Consider the following 19,938-nt stretch of genomic DNA (forward strand, 5'->3'; position numbering starts at 1 on the left):
TCAGGATTGGGTCACTGCTTTTTGCAGATGATGTTGTCCTGTTTGCTTCATCAGGCCGTGATCTTCAGCTCTCTCTGGATCGGTTCGCAGCCGAGTGTGAAGCGGCTGGGATGAGAATCAGCACCTCCAAATCCGAGACCATGGTCCTCAGCCGGAAAAGGGTGGAGTGCCCTCTCAGGGTTGGTAGCGAGATCCTGCCCCAAGTGGAGGAGTTCAAGTATCTCGGGGTCTTGTTCACGAGTGAGGGAAGAATGGAGCGTGAGATCGACAGGCGGATCGGTGCGGCATCCGCAGTAATGCGGGCATTGCATCGGTCTGTCGTGGTGAAAAAGGAGCTGAGCCGCAAGGCGAAGCTCTCAATTTACCAGTCGATCTATGTTCCTACCCTCACCTATGGTCATGACTTATGGGTAGTGACCGAAAGAACGAGATCGCGAATACAAGCGGCTGAAATGAGTTTCCTCCGCAGGGTGTCTGGGCTTTCCCTTAAAGATAGGGTGAGAAGCTCAGTCATCCGGGAGGGGCTCAGAGTAGAGCCGCTGCTCCTCCGCATCGAGAGGAGTCAGATGAGGTGGCTCGGGCATCTGATCAGGATGCCTCCTGGACGCCTCCCTGGTGAGGTGTTCTGGGCACGTCCAACCGGGAGGAGGCCCCGGGGAAGACCCAGGACACGCTGGAGGGACTATGTCTCTCAACTGGCCTGGGAACGCCTTGGGATTCTCCCGGAAGAGCTAGAAGAAGTGGCCGGGGAGAGGGAAGTCTGGGCATCTCTGCTCAAGCTGCTGCCCCCGCGACCCGACCTCGGATAAGCGGGAGACAATGGATGGATGGATGGATGGATGGAAGACAACAGACTTTTACCATTGATGTAATAAAATTTATTGCAAAATTGGGTTACACAATGTATACAAAACATTTTTTTTTAAAAGAACATCATTAACACTTCCTTGCACCTGTTTATGTAAACTTTAGCTTTTTTTGAAGAATTTCAATGCACCATGTGTGTACCGAGTTTGAAATTACTTACTGAAGAACTTTGTTCATTCCAGACTAAACCAAAGGAAGTCAAAGTCAAATAGGGGTGTTTTATTAATGCAAGAAATACACAAGGAAAATGTGTAAGGAAAGTTAAAGAAATGAAATAAAACTGACAAAACAAAACCCTCACACTCCCAGTGAGCAGAGATAACACAAACTTTGCACCGTATGTTTGTCTGGGTGGATGACTAACACACTTCCTCACCTTTAAACACTACAATATCCTTCTCTCTCACACGTCTCGCACATCTTCGACCCCCATCAGTTGGATCCTTGTTTGGTATTCTTCCACATCCAAGTCCACCTGCTGACTATCCAGAGGGGCATTTAAGCCCTGTCAAATTATTATGGTATTCCAGGTAGGTCCCAGAGGTAACTTCCCTCTGAAACAAATGCCTGCAGTTAAACAGCTAGAATTCCACGTAGTTGACCCAAGTGCGACTGCAGTCCTGAGCCTCTGCTCTCATGTAAAGGACAAGGCATCATCCATGCTGTGTATCTTATGTAACAGGTACAGGGGTACATGCATAGCACCTAGTATTCACAAATATGAAATATACATATTTGTTAAAGAGAATTTGGTCAAATCTTTATTTTTGGTACACATAGGAGAGTCTGGGAATAAAAACCAGATTAAAGTTTGTTGTATTTGATTAATTTTGATGTTCAAGTTCATAGAATGTGGCATTTTTGGGTGTAATAATGTTTTTTATACCCCTAATTTATTCACCTTAATTAATGGGATATTTAATATTAGTTGTCTGAAATTGTTTGGTTAATAATCAGACTTATTTTAGACCACTTCTATTTAACAGAACTCTATCTAACTATGGCCATTTCAGTCAGACTGAAATCATCACTATACACACATTCTAGAAGCACATTATGCCACAATCGAAAAAAATTCCTTAAAACAAACTACAAAACCGTTACTGATGTTTTGCAGTTTGAAAACCATTATAAAGGTGTTTTGAAGGCTTTCAGGCCCAGAGCCATGGGCTCCAAGGTTAGAACCATCATGTCCATCCTATCAGATCTCCCCAATGTACATTGTACTTACTGTATCCCCTAATCCTGGCTCTTCTCTCAGAAGGTTTTTCTTGGTACACCTAATGTGAAAAGTTTGCAGGGAACACCCAAGCTATACAGTATGTGTAGGCAAATTCACCTGTGTCTTCTAATTCCAGAAAAGCCGCAGTTCTTCAAATAAACAAAGGTTTTATCTGCAGATGTATTATAGCTCCCACTTAATCACCCCAGTCTGAGAAATTATTTCCGCTGCAGTAACTTCTTGGTTAATCTCACTATCAGCTCTATCTTCACTTGTTAACTAGAGGCTGAGGTGCTCACTACTTCACTGCAAGGAATGAACCACTCATATTAAGGAAAAGGCCTTGACACCTAATTTGGAGAAACTTCACAGCATCACACTTGTTCTAAACCATTTCAATGAGTGGTGGAAATGAAAATCTGTTAGGCCCAAAGGACAATATCATCTATAATCCTTAGGTGCCCAAACTAGATACCCTTCAAACCATGGATACAATTTTAATTCTTGTTCAGGAAAATCATGAACAGTGTTGTGAATGTTTGAGTTTTATACATTGAAAGGTTTTACTTTTCAAACTTTAATTTCATGTATTAATTTTATTTCTTTGAAAATGTTTTAACTCTTGTTAAGTTTATACCTAACTGTGTTACGTCCTTAGATTGAAAGCCCCTGTGAGTGGGTAATGAGTTACATCGAGTACTTGCCTGGCTGCTAGGGACCACCCATCTAATATGAGTTGATGAATTACAATGTTTCAGCATCAGCTGCCTTCGTCCGAGATGTAGATTCAACCACTGGATTAGTGCTCATGAAAAGTTTACATTTATTTAGAAACTAGCTGTCCTCCATGGTATCTCCCATCTAGCAGTGAAACAGGACAAACTTTAAAAATCAATAAAATAAAAAAAATAAAAAGAAATGTAATTCTGGCCAAGCTGAAGGTAGGTATGCTCCAATGTATCTGATCATGTTCAGCTCTGACGGGAGAGCGTCCCCCACGTGGGAAGAAAAAGATGTAGCCGTGATATCTCTGGCAATCAGCAGGTACCTTCTAAAACACACGTAGCTCTGATCTCTCTCTCAAAAATGTCACAAACGTTACTCCTTAACAATTTGTAGATGATAATGTTTGTTGAACAAACAGGTATCACTAGCAGAGTGGAGGCAAGGTACACTCCAACACATGGCGAGTGGTAGACAGACTCAAACAGAGGCTGGTGCGTGAGTGAGCAGGGTCCCACCTTCCTCCCCTCAGCCCGCATCCTCTGTTGAATTCATGCAAATAAATTGGTACCGCAAGTGAACTATGATACTTAACGCGATGAGAGAAGTCGCAAAATCAACCATAATGTTCAAGCAAATTATAGAAAACACCTGATCTAAATCCATTAAGTAGTTCTCCTGTGAAAACTGGACAGACGGACAGACACTGGATTTTATATATACTGTATATTATTTATATATATATATATATATATATATATATATATATATATATATATATATATATATATATATATACATACATACATACATACATACATACATACATACATACACATATATATATATGTATGTATGTATGTATGTATGTATATATATACATACACATACATATATATATATATATATATATATATATATATAGATATATAGATATGTATGTATGTATGTATGTATATGTGTGTGTGTGTGTGGTTCTGACTTTATATGCATGTTTCTTATATTCCTGTATCTGCTATTGTACATTTTATAGGAAGCAAGCTTTGAGTTTCCCAGTGTAATACACGCAAGATATTATTCAGCTACGTTTAGTAAAGGGGAAGAGTTGCAAGTGGCCTTTTGAAGCTAAATTAGTGCTCATACAGGTTTGGACAAATTTGTTGGTACCCCTACAGCTCAATGAAAAAGTACTATATGTTTCCTGGAAAGTGAATACCTGTAAATGAGATTCAATTGTCCCCTGTGTACCTGCATGGACAAGTGTGAAAGCAAGCAAAACAAGTGTGAAAAGAGATTAATTATTGCTTATTCAACAAAGATGTTCTAAGTGGCCTGGACATATTTGTTGGTACCCCTAGAAAAGATCCCAAATAATTGGATTACAGTGATTTTTCAAACTCACTGTTTTCTTTAATTAGTGTCACACATGTCACCAAATCAAAAGAAGCTAACTTTCCTTAATTAATTTTGGGAGATCATAAGATATTACTTCATCCCTAGTCCCATGGGAATACGGAATCTGTTACTGTAACCTTCTGGCCTAATGCTGACCTAATTGATTTTGCAATTGCTGAACCAAGAGTTTCTTAAAGATCAGTCATTCAGCCTGTTTAAATGGAGAAAAGTCATCACTCTGCTGTTTGGTATCAATGTGTGTCCCACAGTGAACATGGCCCAGAGAAAGCAAAGGAGAGAGTTGTCTGAGGAGATCAGAAAGAAAACGATAGACAAGCATGTTAAAGGCAAAGGCTAGAAGACCATCTCCAAGCAGCTTGGTGTTCCTGTGACAATAGTTGCAAATATTATTAAGAAGTTTAAGGTCCTTGGAACTGTAGCCATCCTTGCTGGACATGACTGATATAAGAACCCCAGAATGGGCAGATGGATAGTGAGAATGGTAGACAAAAGTCAAGGACAACTTCCCAAGAGATAAAAGCTGAATTCCAAGGTCAAGGTCCATCAGTGTCTGTTCACACTACCCAATACTTTTTAAGTGACAGTGGACTCTATGGAAAAAGACCCAGGAGAACTCCACTTTTGAAAGAAATAGAAAAGCCAGTCTGGAATTTGCTAAAATGTATATTGACAGTGCTTCAGGGAGAATGTCCTTTGGACAAATGAGACATCACAAGTCACATCAGCTCTGTGTCCACAGACGAAAAAGTGAAGCTTTCAAGGAAAAGAACACCATACCCACTGTGAAACATGGAGGAGGCTTGGTTATGTTTTGCTTTGCTGTGTCTAGCACGGGATGCCTCGAGTCTGTGCAGGGAACAATGAAGTCTCAAGCCTTTCAAAACATTCTGGAGTTAAAATGTACTGCCCAGTATCAGAAAGCTTTGTCTCAGTCGCAGGTCATGGATCCTCCAACAGGATAACGACCCAAAACACACAACTACAAGAACCTAAGAATGGCCAAGAACAAAACTTTGGATTATTCTGAACTGGCCTTCTATGAGCCCTGATTTAAATCGTATCAAACATCAAAGGGAAGAACTGAAACATGCAGTCTGGAGAAGGCCCCCCTTCAAACCTGACACAGCTGGAGCAGTTTGCTCAGGATCAGTGGGCCAAATTACCTGTTGACAGTCTCATCGAGAGCTCCAGGAATCACTTGTTTGCAGTGATTGACTCTAAAAGTTGCACAACAAAATTATTAGGTTAAGGGTCCCATCAATTTTGTGACCATGCCATTTTCATTTACTGTATGTTATCATTTGAAATACTTTGTTGTATCAAAACTCTAAAGAAAAGTCAGATTTTTTTTAAAATACTGAATAAACAATGATGGATGCCAATTACTTTTGTCAGTTTCAAGTTATTACAGAGACAAATGTTGGTTCTTCGTTTTTTTGTGAAGGGGTACCAACAAATTTGTCCATTTCTGTAATGTGTGGGGGGAAACAAATGAGATTATTTTGTCTATATTTACCCTGGCAAAGATGCTCTAAACAAATTTTACAAACCTGTATATGTGAAAATGAGCAATATAGATATACTCATATTATTAAGTGATGTAATTCCACTGTCAATCTAATAAAATACATTTATTTCTAGTTATTTTGGAATTGCTAGTTTTTGGTGGAAATTTCAAGGATAAAATACTGACATTTGAAGGCTAACCTAACCATTACCTTAACCTGCGTTTTCAAGTACAAAGTGCAGGGAGTCGGAGACCCACCAAATCCTAATGTCAAATTGAAATTGTAAAAGTATTCTTTGTTCACATGTGTCCAGTATCTTTCTTCATGGTTTTCATCAATCTAACAGTTCTTAGCTTCATAGATTTTAATTTATTTGTGCCATTCAGTGAGGTAACCTGTTTTGTTTAATATGTTGTTTAAATTCTTATCGCTTTTAGGTTTTGAGTAATATTCATACTGTGAGAGCCACGTACCTGTCAAAAAATCCTAAAACCTGGACTTTTTCTCCAAGAGTATGTAATAACATTTTTTTTATAACAAAGTAATATCATTAAATACCAGCTATTATGCTTTTGCAAACATTTGAAGTTACCTTAATAATGTGATAAGTGCAGTAATTAATGACAAACTAATCAAATCAATAAAGAATGATAAAACCATCAAAATAATTTATATTTGAAGCATGACAGAAATACTTTGTTTTACGTGGCGAAGTCGTAACCAGAATGTAAATTCAGTTATTCCGATTACTGTTCACTAGTGCCTCAATAACTAATAATAAATTTGAACAGATGTATATCCTCATGTTTTATGGATATAAAACATAATTTACAAATGTTCTTCCATTCTAGGTAACAGGAATACTTCCTAGCATTCTTGATGGAGAGTGTTTTGTCAGGTCAAATTCCCAGTCCCAAGATATTGGAATTCTATTTGAGCTTGGGGTCTCATATATTCGGAATGTAAGTGTCCTTCATCTGTATAGCATAATTCTATATTATTACATTAATTGCATTTTAACCTCTAAGGATTTATAGCTGAAAAAACCAATTAATGTCCAAGTGGGTTTTTTAATTCCCTACTTCACTTTTTGTTGCTAATGTGGAGGCCAAGAGACCAGGTCAAAGTCAGGTAGGTCAGTGAGCAGCTTTATTGGAAAATAGGAACAGACCCCATGGCAGTCATGATAGCAATTCTGATTGACTGATTAAACATCAGGCTTTTCAAAACGTGATGCACCAAATATCAAACGAAGCTAGCTTTCTTTAATTAATATTGGGAGATTGTAAGACATTACTTCCTCCCTAATCCCGTGAGAATACGGAACCTGTTACTGGAACATTCTGGCTTAATGATGACCTATTTGATTTTTGCAATTGCGGAACCAAGATTTTACTATCGAATACTAGGGGGCTTCGCTCGCCAACCCCTGTGTTTGGTTAATCGGATATACAATCTAAAATTTTTTTTTCTTTGGAATTGTTTCAATTTCATTATTTGCACTTTTACTTTAAAGCTTCATTAAAAACAATATTCTTTGGAGACACATTGTAACAACACAACGTATAACTGCCTGTGAGTGAATATTGTTTCTGTTTCTCTAATAAATAATCCAACTTTTTCTAATGTTTGTCCCTGTGATTAATTGATTGTCATAGCAAACGCTATTCTCATGGTAAACTGTAAACATTTTAATACGAATGGCATATCACGATCTCCTTTGGTGTGTAATGTTATTCGCGGAATATATACATTACCTTTCTTTTTGCCTGTTAAAATTTGCATCGCTTCTCTGTGATCATCAATATATACCTGACCGAATTGTGTATTCTTTGAAATTTAACTTGTCGTTGCTTTAACTGTTCCGGGACCACAGATTCTCATAGCGTATGGTCCATTATTGTGTAAATCCATGTTTTGTGCATTGAATGATGCGAATGCGAAAAGACTTTGTTGTATACTCTTTGCCTTTTATTTCTGACCTCGATTTGTCCTGCTATTTTTTCAATTACACCTGGTTCTGATGATTAATCACCTTTTGTTTGCAGTAATGCGATCTTTTGTATCTTTATCATGTCAGTCACTACAGTAACAAAGAAAAGTGTCACAAACGTTTTACTTGAACAATCGCCGACTTCCTAACCCCAAACACAACCTTCTAGCAACGCCCCCCCCCCCCCTTACTGCATCTATCAATACCCCGCTATCAGTCTTCCATGCTGTACTCCACCCTCTCTCAATCGGACCTAGTAGTCACTTAATTCCAAAAAGCCCTCAACCTGGCTGGGACACTACAATACTTTCGAATTTTACTGCTTTCATATTCTGTACCTTTCTCTGCATGTGTATCGTGCCATCGTTTGTGTGAGCCTTTCGAATTCCACTGCTTTCATAATCTCTTGGGTCTCTATTCTCCGTATTGTCCTTATATGCTTTATATGTGCTGAGAGCACATGATCTGTGTGTACTACACGACTGAGTGTTTTTTGATGGGCGGGCTCTTATATGATATCTTGTATAAGTAGGGCATGTCTTGCAAGAATCTCATGTTCCACGTCCCCGCAAGACAGCCCTGGGACAATCTCTTGGCACCAAGTCTCATGTTTACAGTCCCAGCGAGAGCTCCGTGGCAAGTCTCTTGTCTCGTGGGTCTTTTAAATGTCTTCCGAGAAGATCACGTATCATAGCCTTGCTTTTGCTTTCAGGATTTTTTTTTTATAATAGAGAGAAATAATCAAATAAAGCATTGACTTTCTTAACATGACTTAATACTTGACGTGACTTTAGTTTTCTAATATAAAACTAAACGTTGTCAGGCCTACATGCCTTGCAGTTACACAGAAGCAAAAGAAACAATACTATTTTTCCTCTACACTAATTAACTAAATTTCATTTGCCTGGTAAGACAGGCTGTTGTTTTTATTTTTTCTGTAAAACAAAACATGCAACACTATGTATAGTATGTGACAATTATTCTGTTTTCTTGTTTTAGGCCACAGGAGAGCAGGGGGAGTTAAGTTGTGGCTGGTCTTTTCTGAAGCTTTTTGATGCAAATAGCACTCTAATACCAAGCAAGTAAGATATCACTTAGCATTTGCTTCCATTATGAGTTCAATAGTGTTGCAGTAAGTTACCTTTGAAAATGTACGCTACCTCAGGGTTATCAAGAATATATGAAGCACAAACGGAATGGGCATTGCATTTTTAAACTAACAACAACTTCAACTGATTGTACCCTATAATGAACTGGTGCTTTGTCCAGGGTTGTGATACACCTGGGGTAGGCTCTGGTCCCTTCAAGGCACTGAACTGTATTGGGAGTTCAATTATATATCTTTAAAAAAATGTTAGTGTTTTTCAGGGAGAGCGAATTTCATTAATTAAAAAAATACAGACTTTAAATCAATGTATATTTGGACAAATGTGTATTAAAAATGCTGAAGTAAAACAGGATACGTCTAGTGAAAGTAAGTATATCTAAATCCTCTAGTCGTAGTGCTACCCCAGACCAGGATTCCCAATAAGTTAAAAAAGAAAAAAAAGAAAAAAAAAGTTTTTTGACAAGAAGAGGCCAGTGTCAGTTCAGGTCAGCCCATATTTACAGACCTTTTTTCAAAATGTGTGAAAGCTGAGATTGGAGAGTCTCAAAAGTACAGCTGTCTACTACACTAATTTGTAACGTATTCCATATATTTATAGTGGATTCAGAAAGTATTCAGGCCCTTTCACTTTCTTCACACTTTATTGTGTTGTAGGTTTAATTTTAAATGGATAAAATTTCCCATTTTTTTCCCATCAACCTACACTAATATTTTCATCTACCATACTTCACCCTTTAATGGTCTGAAACATTTCTATTATGTTGTCATTATGTGTAAATAATATGTAACACCATTTTTGATTTTTACATACTGCCAAAATATTAACATTTTTTTTTCTCTCTTTATTTTCAGTGCTCATTTAAAGCTGCATTAGATAGATAGATAGATAGATAGATAGATAGATAGATAGATAGATAGATAGATAGATAGATAGATAGATAGATAGATAGATAGATAGATAGATAGATAGATAGATAGATAGTGCCATTGTCATGAGATTAGGATCACTTGTGTAATTTATAGTACCTCATATTACCCAAAGTCAGTTTACTTATACTACTGCCTTGAAAATCATTTTACTTGTCCCTGTTTCCAGACTGCATATTAACTGATTTTTAATTTAAAAGCCAAAAATATAAATGTGTATGCTGTTATTACAAATATTTATGTTTGACTGCAGAACATATGAGCTAAATGTGAACGGAGGTACACCATATGAGAAAGGAGTTGATGTGGATCCCTCTGTAGCCAGAAGAGGTATTGATGTGAATAATTTAATTTTGTTAATTTGTATTTTACATTTATTTCACAGTAGCAAGGTGATAAAGGTGTTAGTAGTGTTGCCTCACAGCTCCAGGAGGTGGGAATTGAATTCTGGCCCAGTCACTGCCTGTTTGGTGTTTCCATGTCCCCCCTGTCTCTGTGTGAGGTTGTTTCCATTTGGTGCAGTCTTCCTACTTGCCTGCCTTCAAAGTAACACCAAGTTCTCCTTTTTACACGTTCCATCATTTTCTCTGTCTCTCTTGACTCTTAATCTCTCTTTCTTCAAATCTTCTATCACATCTTCAGTCAATTCAAAACTCTGCTGCAAGAGTCCTTACACACACCAGCAACACCCATCCTGCTTCACCTTACAGGATCAAGTATAAAATTCTATCAATAACCTACAAATCTTTAAATGGCCTTGCCCCAGACTATATCAGAGACCTTCTCTGTTGCTGTTCTCCTGTTCGCCCACTAAGGTCCTCTGATTCTAAGAATCTTGTTGTACTCCACACTAACCTTGCTGACAGCTTTTAGCTTAAGCTAACTCTAACTGTCTGTCCCGTCTTTCAATTTACGTCTCTGTCCAAATGCTCAGGATAATTTTTTGTGTGTTATATCATAAATTATGTGATTTGTTCAGGCATTTCTATTAGTATTGTATTTAGTAAAAGAGAGTGCAGGCAGGGTGAAATGGGTGAAGAAGAGTGTCAGGAATGATTTGTGACAGACGGATATCAGCAAGAGTGAAAGGGAAGGTCTACAGTATGGTAGTGAAACCAGCTATGTTATATGGGTTGGAGACGGTGGCACTGACCAGAAAGCAGGAGACAGAGCTGGAGGTGGCAGAGTTAAAGATGCTAAGATTTGCATTGGGTGTGACAAGGATGGAGAGGATTAGAAATGAGGACATTAGAAGGTCAACTCAGGTTGGACGGTTTGGAGACAAAGTCAGAGAGGTGAGATTGTGTTGGTTTGGACATGTGCAGAGGAGAGATACTGGGAATATTGGGAAAAGGATGTTAAGGATATAGCTGCCAGCCAAGAGGAAAAGAGGAAGGCCTAAGAGAAGTTTTATGGATGTGGTGAGAGAGGACATGAAAGTGATGGGGGTAACAGAGCAAGATGACGAAGACAGGAAGATATGGAGGAAGATGATCTGCTGTGGCAAACCCTAATGGGAGCAGCCAAAAAAAGAAGATGATTCTACTCTGGTTTATTATTTCTTTTATTCTATTTAATGCTTTTGTATATCCTGTGTTTATTGTTGTATGCAGAAACTGTATCATTTTGTTTTAAGTGCCTTCAGCATGGGAAAGACTAAATATAGATACAATTTATTATTATTATTGCTGCCAATTACAGTTGCTCCAATTAGTATTCCTTACTCCAGAGCTGGTGACCCCTTTAGCTCATTCTGTCTTTAAAACTCTTCTGGGGTCAGTTCTGGGGGCACAGTTTTGATTCCCTGATATTAGACTAGAATTCTCTTTTAGCAGCCTCGTAAAGGATTCCTGTGTATGCCGGAAACATTGGACTACCTGCCTTAAATAATCAACATGATCTCCTTCCAGTTAAGGACCATTTACTGCACTCTAAAGAAATGTAGGGCTGCAGCTGACCTGCTAACAGTCTCCACTCTTAAAAGAGACAAGGTGCTCCCAACTGTCCTACCAGAGAGCATGTACTGCCCCATCAGCCTCTCTGCCATTCTGTGTGAAGGATTCCTTTTCTCTAACATCATGGAGCAACATTTGCTTACATTTTAGGCTAGGTTAGGTTTAACAGACTTTATTATCCTAGAGAGAAGTTTGCTTGTAGCAAGACTGTACATAAACCAAAGGCATTGCTACACAGATAAGCCAAAATCTGATAGCAAGTGGTATTATTAATAAAAACATTCAGGATTTTCGCAGATAACGAGTAATTACCTTTCGTAGTTCACAGTAATAAGAATTCAGAATTCATTCAGTGGGATTTCTACAACAACTAATAGAATTCAAAATGTTTACAGCTTTGGGAACATCTGCGACCGGTTACCCTTAGGGACCCAAATCTGCAGCCTGATGGCAACAACTGAAATTTATGAAAAGGGGCATGGCTAATGTGACAAAACCGAGTTGGCTTTCTACCTGACTTGTCTGTAATACACTCTCAGTGACAGAGATTATTACCAGGCTGCATCTCTCTTTCTCTCACGCTTCCATTGAAGGCTCTGCCTATTGCCCTACACGGCCTTCGCTGTCTCACAATCACAAGCTTTCTCTCTCTGTGTTAATAAGGTTCGCTGTCTACTCCAGAGTTTTTGTTTGGGACTTTCTCTGTTTATTGTGCCATTCTGGTTATTCTGTTGCTTCTGAAATTGCCTTGCTAGCTCTGCACCCCTTTATGGCTGCATTTGTTATTTGTGTTGATGATTCCAACTTCCCATTTTTAAACTCTATTGACTAGGAAACACATTTTATATCATACTGCATGCTATCCTTTGTGACTGATAATTGTGGCCCCTGCCCGGCTGGGAGGCCGAATATACGGGAAGGAATGAGTGAGCAGATATGCACAGGACACTGCCTCTCCTGGGTTGCTGTGGCTCCATGGATTCCCACAGGGCTTCATGGGAGTTGGAGTTCGGGGACAGCCCTGTTGGGTTATTTGGGGGCTGCCACATGGGTGCTTCCATCACACTATGAAGTGCACTCCCAGGAGCAGTATAAAAAGAGCAGCCTCACTTCACTCAGAGAGTCAGAGTAGGGAGGAAGGGGGATGAAGCTTAGGAGTGGAGGCGGAAGGAAAGAAAGAATGACTGCGTATTGTGTTTGATGCTTGGATCAGGGGCGGCCTTAGGCATGTGCAAACTGGGCACCTGCACAGGGCCGCCAAGCCAATATATATTGAATATAAAACAGAAAGAGAAAATAACGACACAGCTGACGGCAATGTGGCTGAAAAATATTGTGTTTCTTGTTAATTAGTATGCTGTATATACTAATGTCGCTAGAGTCGGAGCAGTAGGCTATAGGTGGTATTGTAACATTCTACCGTAATGAGAATATCATGGGCTGTATTGACATTGGCGGGCAAAGGGGCCACCGATTCTTTCTCTGCCCAGGGCCGCCACGAGTCTAGAGCTGCCCCTGCTTGGATACAGTGCTGTTGTGGGGAGCGAGCAAAAATTACTTCCCCACGTGAACAAAGCTGTGTTTTTTGGCAAGACTTGTGTCTGCATCTGTCTGTGTCATGGTTTGGGTGGCTGGAGCACCCTCTGGTGGCCACACCTTGTAAACATTTTACATATGAATCATAGTAAAACATATTTGTCTTTGAGCACTGTTTGTTATCAAATGCAAACAAAAGCTTAAATATGACTCATAAATACTTCAGTCAAACCTAATTTCTAATTGTAGGTGTAGTCCTGCTTATAAGTAATAGGCTGCAGTTTGGTAAATCTGCTGATTGTCTCTGTTGCATATGTGTACTTTATCTTAAATATCTTCTTTTGGCTGAAGAGGAATAAAAGACATGAAAAGAAATATCTTATTTTAGATCAAGCCACACTTGCAAGAGAAGAAAGCTGCTGGGGGTCTATTTGTGCCATTATTAAGCAGCTGTCCTTCAATATATCCTCTAGAAATAATATTATGGTAGTTATGAATTAATGTAAATAAATTGAGCTCCTGTTATTGGGAGAGCCTTGTTCCATCTTTTGTAGCAGTAGAAAAACCCAGAAAGTGGATTCCTGGCACCTTCCAGCAATAGCATATAGTTGGTCTCCAAGAAGAGTGAAAGACAAGGGGGAACAGCAGGTCAGTGTCATTGCTGATCCGACTCACACAGGGCATCACCTGCTCTGAAAACTTTACTCTGGCAAATGTCTTTGTGCAGTGAAAGCTAAAACAACACGCCAACTAAACAGTTTTTTTCCATGTGCAGATACTCTTAATAATCAGGTCTGAGCTTCTACTCAGTATCTACAGTATGTATATTTGCATACTAGACTGCCCAGACATTTCAATCCTACTGTCTCTTCATTTTTTTGTATTGCCCTTGTATGCTGCATAATATTTTATCATTTTCATATTTTAATTTTTTATATTTACCTTCGGTATTCTGTGTTGCCCTTGTACCTTGTACCAATACTATCAAGTCAAATTCCTAGTACACCTTAGTGCACCTGGCCAATGATGTGAATTCTGTTTCTGATTGTGATCATTAATCTCACAAAGTGCTATCACACAGAAGCAATCCCTGTCCCTAGATACATGTGAGATTCCCTTAAAACCCATAAAAAAGGGAACTAGTGCTCAAACAGAAGGGAGGAAGAGCAACCGCAGTTTGAGTTGTTAGTGAAGCATTTAGATTATTATGGAACCTGGGAACGCAGACAGTCACCCTGGGGTGGTTAGCACGACTGCACTGTGCAGAAACATCTGTTCGGGGCAGCGGCAGGTGTTATGTCTTGTGTTGAAGTGTCGTCGTTCACCCTGTGATTCCTTATCTCAATGAGGGCATATAGAAGTTCATGATATTTGAAGCAAGAATAAAAGTGTTTTTGACAATTTATTTCAGGATTCTAGTCACTAGCAAAAAGTAGAGCTATGACCAGTTAATTTACGTTGCTACTTGTTTTTCTTTTTAATTTTGCTATAACAATGTGATTAAGAATAATCAGTTTGTATCACTGAGACATGTCCTGGCCTTTTTGAAAAATGGAAGCCTAAACTTTTAATGTAAATAATATTGTTGTTCTGTTGTTTTTTTTTTTCTTTCCAAACTTTTAATTAAAATATTAATATTGTTGTTTTATTGTTTTTTTCATTCTTTCCAGCCAATAACAATGTTTTACACCAGATGATAACAGCAAGAAAGCTTCCTAAACTGCTGATAAAACTAAAAACACCAAGTGCTCAAACAAGGACACAATTAAAGTATGTATACACACACACATATATATTTATACACACACATATATATATATTGTAAACACGAGAACAATTATAAAGGTTTGGGGAGTCCACACTGTATATTGTCGCTACCAACATCACAAGTAATCATAAAAGGCTGAGTCATATCAGACTGATCTGGTGTGTGAGTGGTTCATTCTTAAAAGAGGCGGGATAGGAAGGGAAATGAGGTCAGTAGAGGGGAGTGGTCTGGAGCCAGAAGTGGGTGGAGTTTTGTTAAGCGGTCTTCCCTTCTGATAGTCTGTAGAAAAGGGAGAAAAGACATTAGTGCTGTTCATCAACCCCAGTTCCTGTTGCTTACTCTGAACTAAGCCCTTAGATTGCCTCCCATTCACACATACTAATATAATGTACTTATTATGGTAATAAACATGAGGACACACGTAGCAAAAAATATTCAAGGGAGAAAACAATTAACCACTTACTGAAAGTCATTTTGATAACATTTTGTATATGAATATTTTCTATATTTATGTTTTTATATATAAAGTAGGCTAAAGGTTTTATCTATCTATCTTGTGTATATCCACTTTACGTGTGTGTATATATGGGAGGCATTATAAAGCAAAGCGTTCTTTTGTTGTGCAGATGAAGTTTATAATTGAATCATCAGATTAGCAGTTTATTGAATGGTTTTTATCAGAACAAAGTTCTACATCTGTCAAAAAACATTTCTTTTCTATCACTGTTCAGTGGGTGTTTAAAAATGTTTATGTATGTAATATATAAATTGTGTTTGTAGAATTTCTGTCTTACTGTAGATGTAAAATGTTTGTTTTTTGTTCATGACTGCAGTTTTGGAAAACTCATCCACTTTGGGACAATTTGACGTGATTACATTCTATGACAAATGTGTGTGTGTGTGATTTGCAACGTTAAGGGTATGTAAATCATTCTGGTGTAGCCACTAAGGATGTAGTTGTAAGACAAGATCATATAATACATCTCATATTTTTCAAAACAAACCCAAACATAATTGCAGAATTCACTTTTGTGTCTTCTGAACATATCACAGCACTTTTTGCCTTCATTTTGATTGTATTTGTATACTTTTGATATCATGACCTTGATATATTGGCCATTAATTTTGCAATTTATTTTTAAAGAGCAAGTGTAACGGTCAAAGAATTAATGACATTTGCAACACTGGATTTGTATAAGACAGAAAGTGTGTAGATAATTGCATCAGGTTTTTGATTTCATTGTATATAAGCCTTGAGTCTGTGGTGGGTAAGTCTTCCAAAGTGGACCTGATACCTGTAACTGATGCTCTGTTTGTCAAATTGTTATTAAAGGATTCATAAAAGTTGGAATGAACCAGTTTCCCAAGGAGGATTATTTGTAATCATCAGTGCCATAAATGAATAATAAATTAAAATGATCCTGTTATCTGCTTGTTCATCTTGCACACACAAGATCTTTTATTATCTGAAACGTTGTACCAATTATCAGTTGATTATAGAATATGGGGTTGCTTACAAGCAGACATTCACAGAAAAATTTGAAATTCCACTTGATATACATAAGTGAAGAAAGTGTTATGGACTTTCTCTGTTAATACTCTTATTATAAGTTGCATTTTCTTTGTTTATTTTTAACAGCCTTCTTCCTGATAACTTAGTGGGCGCTACATGTTGGATTCATTTATTGGTGTTATATAGACAAGTTCTTGCTGATGCACTACTGAGAGATCGATTCAGCATCCAGAGTGCAGGTAAAAAGAAACTATTCAGCATAATCTGGACATTTGACAATACTACTACTACCTATTATGTAAATGTTTAATATGCTGTCTGCTTGATGTGGTTTACACTTTGTAATTTGTACTTTTGTTAGGCACTTTGGATAAAAGCATCTGCTAAATGAGTAAATATAAAGGTTAAAACTACAACACATTATAGTGGTTCTTGTAGTGAGTAATAAAGTTAGCTGGCCACAGCGAAATATAAGGAAAATTACTTTGATTTATTCTATATAATAAGCAGTATTGTGATGAATGATTATGTGTTTACAAAATATACTCCATAAGCATGCAGTTATCAACATAAAAATGAAGTCGCAGTATTATCGTCCTAGCAGTAATAGTGCCAACACTGCAAATGAACAGACTTATGTTGTAGCACTTGAACTATACTTGGATTTGCTTGGTCTTTGGGATGAAAAATTTATTGCAGTTGTGCACCACCAGGGGGTGCACCAGCCACCCCAACCCTGACACAGACAGATGTGGGACACAAGTGGAAGTACACGCTTTTATTTTTCTTTCTTTCTCTTGTGGGAGACGCCTTCCCCCGTTTCCCAAATGTACAGCGCAGTCCCAAGCACACAGCACACTTCTCTTCTTTCTGTCTTTTCCTCCACTCCTTCTGCCAAGCTTCATCTTCACCCACCCGACTCTGGCTCCTTTTATAAGGCACCTGGAAGTGCTCCAGATACAGTGCCTTGATTGCATTCATCCATCCATCTTCCTAACCCGGTCATTATATTGGTCAGTGCTGCTGTTCACAAGGCCTGTCAATTGCTTTTGCTGTGGCCTTCATTTCCATGAAGCCTTCTTCTGGCGCAGAGCAGAACATATACATTAGTATAACTACAGCATTAATATAGACAATAAAATGTTAACAAATTTAAAAAAAATTTTCTTTTTCCTATAATGTCCCCAAATTTCAATCACTCAAAGCATTTTTGAGATTTCTGGGTATCTAGTTTTTCTATTGTTGGGGGGGGTAGGGTGTTACCCTTAAATATTCATCCATCCATCCATTTTCCAACCCGCTGAATCCGAACACAGGGTCACGGGGGTCTGCTGGAGCCAATCCCAGCCAACACAGGGCACAAGGCAGGAACCAATCCCGGGCAGGGTGCCAACCCACCGCAAGACACATACAAACACACCCACACACCAAGTACACACTAGGCCCAATTTAGAATCGCCAATCCACCTAACCTGCATGTCTTTGGACCGTGGGAGGAAACCGGAGCGCCCGGAGGAAACCCACGCAGACACGGGGAGAACATGAAAACTCCACGCAGGGAGCAAACCCAGGTCCCCAGATCTCCCAACTGCAAGGCAGCAGCGCTACCCACTGCGCCACCGTGCCGCACACTCTTAAATATTGATATATCAAAATGTCATTTCTGAGTGGATACCAACTGATGTAGATGTACAATCCTGCCCAATTTCACCTTTTTAACTGAACAAGAAATAGTGTTTTTGTTGATGAGTGAGTGAGTGAGTCAGTCAACAGTGCATTTGTATATATGTGCATTTTAAATGGAAAAGTGAGTTATTTGTGAACCGATGGTGTTTATAATCACTTGAATATATTCAGTCATCCACCTTTGCTTTACCGGAGGAACATTAACTACAACATACTCGATAGTACTACATTTAAGTGGGTGTCTTTACTAACTAAGGTATAATATCCATCCATCCATCCATCCATTTTCCAACCCGCTGAATCTGAACACAGGGTCACGGGGGTCTGCTGGAGCCAATCCCAGCCAACACAGGGCGCAAGGCAGAAACCAATCCTGGGAAGGGTGCCAACCCATCTCTGAGGTATAATATCTTATTATGCATTTGTTTCTTTCTTAGTTTTGCAAATGATGTTCTTCTGCCCTCCAGAACTGTACATTTTATACAAGGTTGATTTTTTTTTCCAGTATCGTGACTATGTTTTGAATTTATGTCTCTTCTTATTTATACAGATTTGATTTGCAGCCCACTGTTAGCAACATTTCCTCTGACTGTAGAACAAACTGACTTGATGGATGCTCTCAGGGTATGTTTTTTTAATGTTTATGAATTTTTGAAACAAGCAGCTGTTAAAATTATTGGTGTTCATTACACGTGACTAAGCCAATCGTTTAAATTTGCACCACATGACATTCTCTAACTTGCTTAATTCAATCATGGGTCATGGGGTCCCAGAGCCTTGATCGAGTTTGGGCATGATTTTTAATGCTATTTTTCCTTTAATTCTTATTTAAAATAATATACAGAAGGTAAAATGGAAATTGAATAAACTGGGGACACCAGATGTGCTCCAGCTGCCCCAACCCCGACAGGCAGAGAGGCACGGGTTTGCCACACAACACACGTTTATTCATGTGGGAAACACTTTTCCCTTACTCCCCACAGCATCAAAGTACAAACACCAAAATAGCACAGTCCCTTCTTCTTCTTCTTCTCCTCCTCTCCTTGTCATCCATCTCCACTCCTCCTCATCCTCCTCTTGGCAAGCTTTGTTCCTCTTCCTCCCGATGCTGACTCTCGGAATGAAGTGAGGTGACTCCTTTTAAGTTGACCCTTGGAGTGTTCCAGGTGGCTCATTAATCAGACCTGAAATCACCCCCCAAGTGTGGTGAAAGCCCCCTGTAGGGCTCTGCAGCTCCTCCTGGTGGCCCCCACGGAACCCAACAGGGCTGCACCAAACTTCAACTCCCAGTATGCCCTGCGGAACTCCATGGTGCCACAGCCACCCAGGAGAGCTGCCCTCTACCGTCCCAGGGAAGGTAGTGCCCTGCCAATACTCTCTCCCCTGGTCTTTCCATCCATCTGGAGTTCCAGCCAGCCATTACAAAACATTTGAAAAATTATTAGACATTTAGTAGGGAATACCACTTTCTGCTTTTCTTATGATTTCCTGCAAACATATCTATAATATCTTGCCCCCATGCTACAGTAGTTAGGCCGTACAGGACGACTGCCTTTTAGTTTACTGAGGTCAGTACAGCCTGGTGCCTGAGGGATTGTGTTGTAGCTAATTGCATCCACATTTTCACTTTCTGCATTTATATGAAGTCTGCCATTATTAACATTGCCCTCAGTCACAGCCAATGTGGAGGGTGATGAATACTCGGATGTTTCCAAT

At 39.0% G+C, this 19,938-nt stretch overlaps 1 protein-coding gene across 3 annotated transcripts in view; it reads left to right on the forward strand.

Moving 5' to 3' along the window:
* Positions 1–19,938, forward strand: part of nphp1 (nephronophthisis 1) — a 440,043-nt gene that overhangs the window by 40,348 nt on the left and 379,757 nt on the right. For all 3 annotated transcript variants that reach the window (XR_007933588.1, XM_028820535.2, XM_028820536.2), the window contains exons 12-18: positions 6,174–6,248; positions 6,588–6,698; positions 8,729–8,811; positions 10,018–10,094; positions 14,926–15,025; positions 16,663–16,775; positions 18,773–18,846. Coding sequence is in view for 2 of the 3 variants with exons in the window: in XM_028820535.2 (XP_028676368.2) it covers positions 6,174–6,248; positions 6,588–6,698; positions 8,729–8,811; positions 10,018–10,094; positions 14,926–15,025; positions 16,663–16,775; positions 18,773–18,846 (633 nt within the window). In the remaining variant the exon portion in view is untranslated. The remainder of the gene's footprint in view (positions 1–6,173; positions 6,249–6,587; positions 6,699–8,728; positions 8,812–10,017; positions 10,095–14,925; positions 15,026–16,662; positions 16,776–18,772; positions 18,847–19,938) is intronic.

Source organism: Erpetoichthys calabaricus, chromosome 15, assembly GCF_900747795.2.
Source record: "Erpetoichthys calabaricus chromosome 15, fErpCal1.3, whole genome shotgun sequence".
NCBI lineage: Eukaryota > Metazoa > Chordata > Cladistia > Polypteriformes > Polypteridae > Erpetoichthys > Erpetoichthys calabaricus.